At 37.6% G+C, this 2,832-nt stretch overlaps 1 protein-coding gene across 1 annotated transcript; it reads right to left on the bottom strand.

Annotated features, from left to right (window-relative positions):
* Positions 1–382: 382 nt before the first annotated feature.
* Positions 383–2,253, bottom strand: LOC132182960 (protein trichome birefringence-like 42). Its single transcript, XM_059596333.2, has 4 exons — positions 1,734–2,253; positions 1,453–1,627; positions 996–1,180; positions 383–913 (listed from the first exon to the last, which is right to left on the bottom strand). Exons 1-4 carry the CDS (start codon positions 2,159–2,161, stop codon positions 412–414), a joined length of 1,290 nt encoding a protein of 429 aa, XP_059452316.2. The 5' UTR covers positions 2,162–2,253; the 3' UTR covers positions 383–411.
* Between the last annotated feature and the right edge of the window lie 579 nt (positions 2,254–2,832).

Below are 2,832 nucleotides of genomic sequence, written 5' to 3'. Positions count from 1 at the left end.
CGTGGGCAAATGGAAATTATCTAAATATAAAAGGCAGGTTTTAATTTCAGCTACATGTGCTGGCTTAAACTCTTGAATGAAGTGAATAACAAATATGGAATTCGAACTCAAAGACTTATTTTAATAGACTGATACTATCTTAAATTATTATTTATTTCAAAAACTTAAAACTCAATAAAAAAAAGGTTAATTTTTAATCATTTAATTAACATTTTCATGCTTTTTGAATAGCAAACAATTGAATTTAGGGCTAGTAAAAAAAGTACCTGCCATGACCTGTTTACAACCCATTTATTTATCATTTGCATGTTTTTTTTATAATAAGGTTCATCTAAACGTCATAAAGAATAGTTACATGCATAGAATAAACAAGTACCTGTTTATTTCAATTCCATTGAAAATGAATAGATGTTAAGAAATAAAAGCATCTGTTGAGTTATCAAAGACAATAGATGCATACAGTAGCCTGTTCCACGTATCCGGCACTCCAGGCAAACACCAGTGGCTGCAATCAGCAAAAGACTTTGGCTGTCTTTGTTGCATTGGTGTCAACACCTTCCCCTGCTTTGCAGTGTAAACTGTTGGATGAGCATCTCTTCGATACTTGGAGAGCTTTGTGATGTTCAAGTATCTCACTGGCGTCCTCAGGCCCCCAACAGTTCTCTCAACAATCTCCACAATTGAATCAGGAAATGTTGCTGCATAGGACTCATCCATGGTGGGTTTGCTTTCATTGTAGCACCACTGCTTCCCTTTGTGTTCTGTTGATATGCTTCGGAAGAAGACCTTTGTGTTGTTCTTCTTGTCTACGTTGTCATCAACCCAACCAGCCCATGTCTTCATGGCAATCTCAAATGCTGATTCAATCTTCATCTTCTCAACCAGTTTTCCTTCATACTCAAGCAAATCCCACCTGCAATTGTCTCTCCTATCAGATATAAATCTCCTCTCAAGTACTTCAGAAAATTCAGAAAAGACTTAGAAAGAAAGCTTACGCTTTGATCTTCCCAGTGTGAACCCACCAGTGACCAGTGTTGAACACCATAATATCAGCACCATGCCATTTCTTTGCCGAGGCAGAAAGTTTGTCCAGCCTTAGAATTTTACTCCCACTTGCTTTGTTTTCTTCCAATTCAACTAGAAAGGGGCTCCAGTAGAACTCCACAGAACAATTATAGTCCTGTTGAAACAACAAGAATATCTTTTTATGATCCGCACAATGAAGAAAAAAAGATCAATGATGGTATCTGGAGCTTCCCCCTGATTAGATTTTTCGGGACACAGTGCAAAGCGTCCCTTTCACACAGGTAAGATAAAGCTCGGGCTTATGCCCGCAAACATAACTCTAAAGAATTGTTTGCATTCAATGGGGTCAGATAAAGCTCGGGCTTATTCCCGCTAGCCCCTTTCGGGTTGGCTGAAATAAATATTGAAACTGTCATTTTCTGTTACCTTTGCTCGGAAGACTTTGTAGACACCACTTTTGGCATGAACTTGAGCTTGTGAGGAAGGAATAGAAGAGTAAAGAAGGCAAGCAAGAGACTCCCACTGGTTTCTGTTGAGTGAGTCCCCAACAATAATCACTCTTTTCCCTCTAAGTCTCTCTAACATGTCTGTACCATTAAACCTTTAAAGACGAACCTAGTCAAAATTAATGGATGAACTTAATTTCATAAATTGAAGAGGGGAGAGGGGAGAGGGGGGAAGTTGAAGTTGGAAGCCTTTTGACTTACCTGGGAATCTTACACCCTTTAGCTTCCCAACTCCATTTTTGGTACTCGAAATCTGGCCTTCCATTCCTCTGGCAACTAACTTGATCACTAAGAAATGGACACTGTGATCCATTATAAACAGGACTTGTCATTGGATCATAAACCCATTTTCCATCAAAGATATTGCAGCTCTCTACTACTTCTTCCTCACTTGCCACCTTTCCATATTCTATGATGTTTGATGGTTGCAAGAAGAACTGCATGTTAGCTGCTGAATGCTGATCATCCGAGTCATTGTATAATGCCATTGATGCTCCTACTGTTGGAAGAGTCGAAAGTTTTACTCTGTATTGGCCCTGATTCAGACACAAAAGAAGGATCATGCAGCCTATGAAGCTGGCAAATGTGCAGAACCTCCATTTGTTATTGATGGTGGAATTGATCTCCATGCCTACTGTTTCTCTTAAGCTAACTCCTACTTTTCAACCCCATTCTGATTTCCTATATATAAAAGCACAAATTCGGCCAGTTTAAAGGGGGAAGCAATTGCCCAACACAAAGGAGAGTTTGGAATTTTATTGAGTCTTTTTCCTCTCACTCTGACTTTGGAAGGGGCCAACAAACAGTTTATTTCTTTTTATTGCTTTAAAAAACGTCAATGTTTAGTACTTTAGTTATAGAATTTATTTCTATAGTTGTGAGTGGCTAAATGTCTAGTTAGGGGTAGGAGTGAAGCCACGTATTTTTTATTACCTGTTCTTGAGACGATTCTATTTGTAGTTCTTCATAGTTCTTCATAGTTTAATAATTGAATGTCAGTTTTAATTTGAAAGTAGTTTTATGAGAACAAATTTATTGTTATGATTCAAATATATAATTAAATGCTTAATTTACCTTGTGTCATGTTATCAAAATCAAACTCAATTGCTCCGCTTTTTAGTGGAAAACAAAAACCTACTCTTTTTATTTTTCTGCACATTAATAGGAATTCTACTTTAGTGTCTACCATTCCCTATGGATCGACCTTGCATTTACCGATAATTTATTACTGGTGATAGCTTGCACTTGGGTTTGCACTCGTTTTAGCAACAAGTTTTTCTTTTTTGGGAGTGAAGTAGGA

The sequence above is a fragment of the Corylus avellana genome, chromosome 5, assembly GCF_965113065.1.
Source record: "Corylus avellana chromosome 5, dhCorAvel1.hap1.2, whole genome shotgun sequence".
In the NCBI taxonomy this organism is placed as follows: Eukaryota; Viridiplantae; Streptophyta; class Magnoliopsida; order Fagales; family Betulaceae; genus Corylus; species Corylus avellana.
This window is presented reverse-complemented; position numbering and strand designations above follow the sequence as displayed.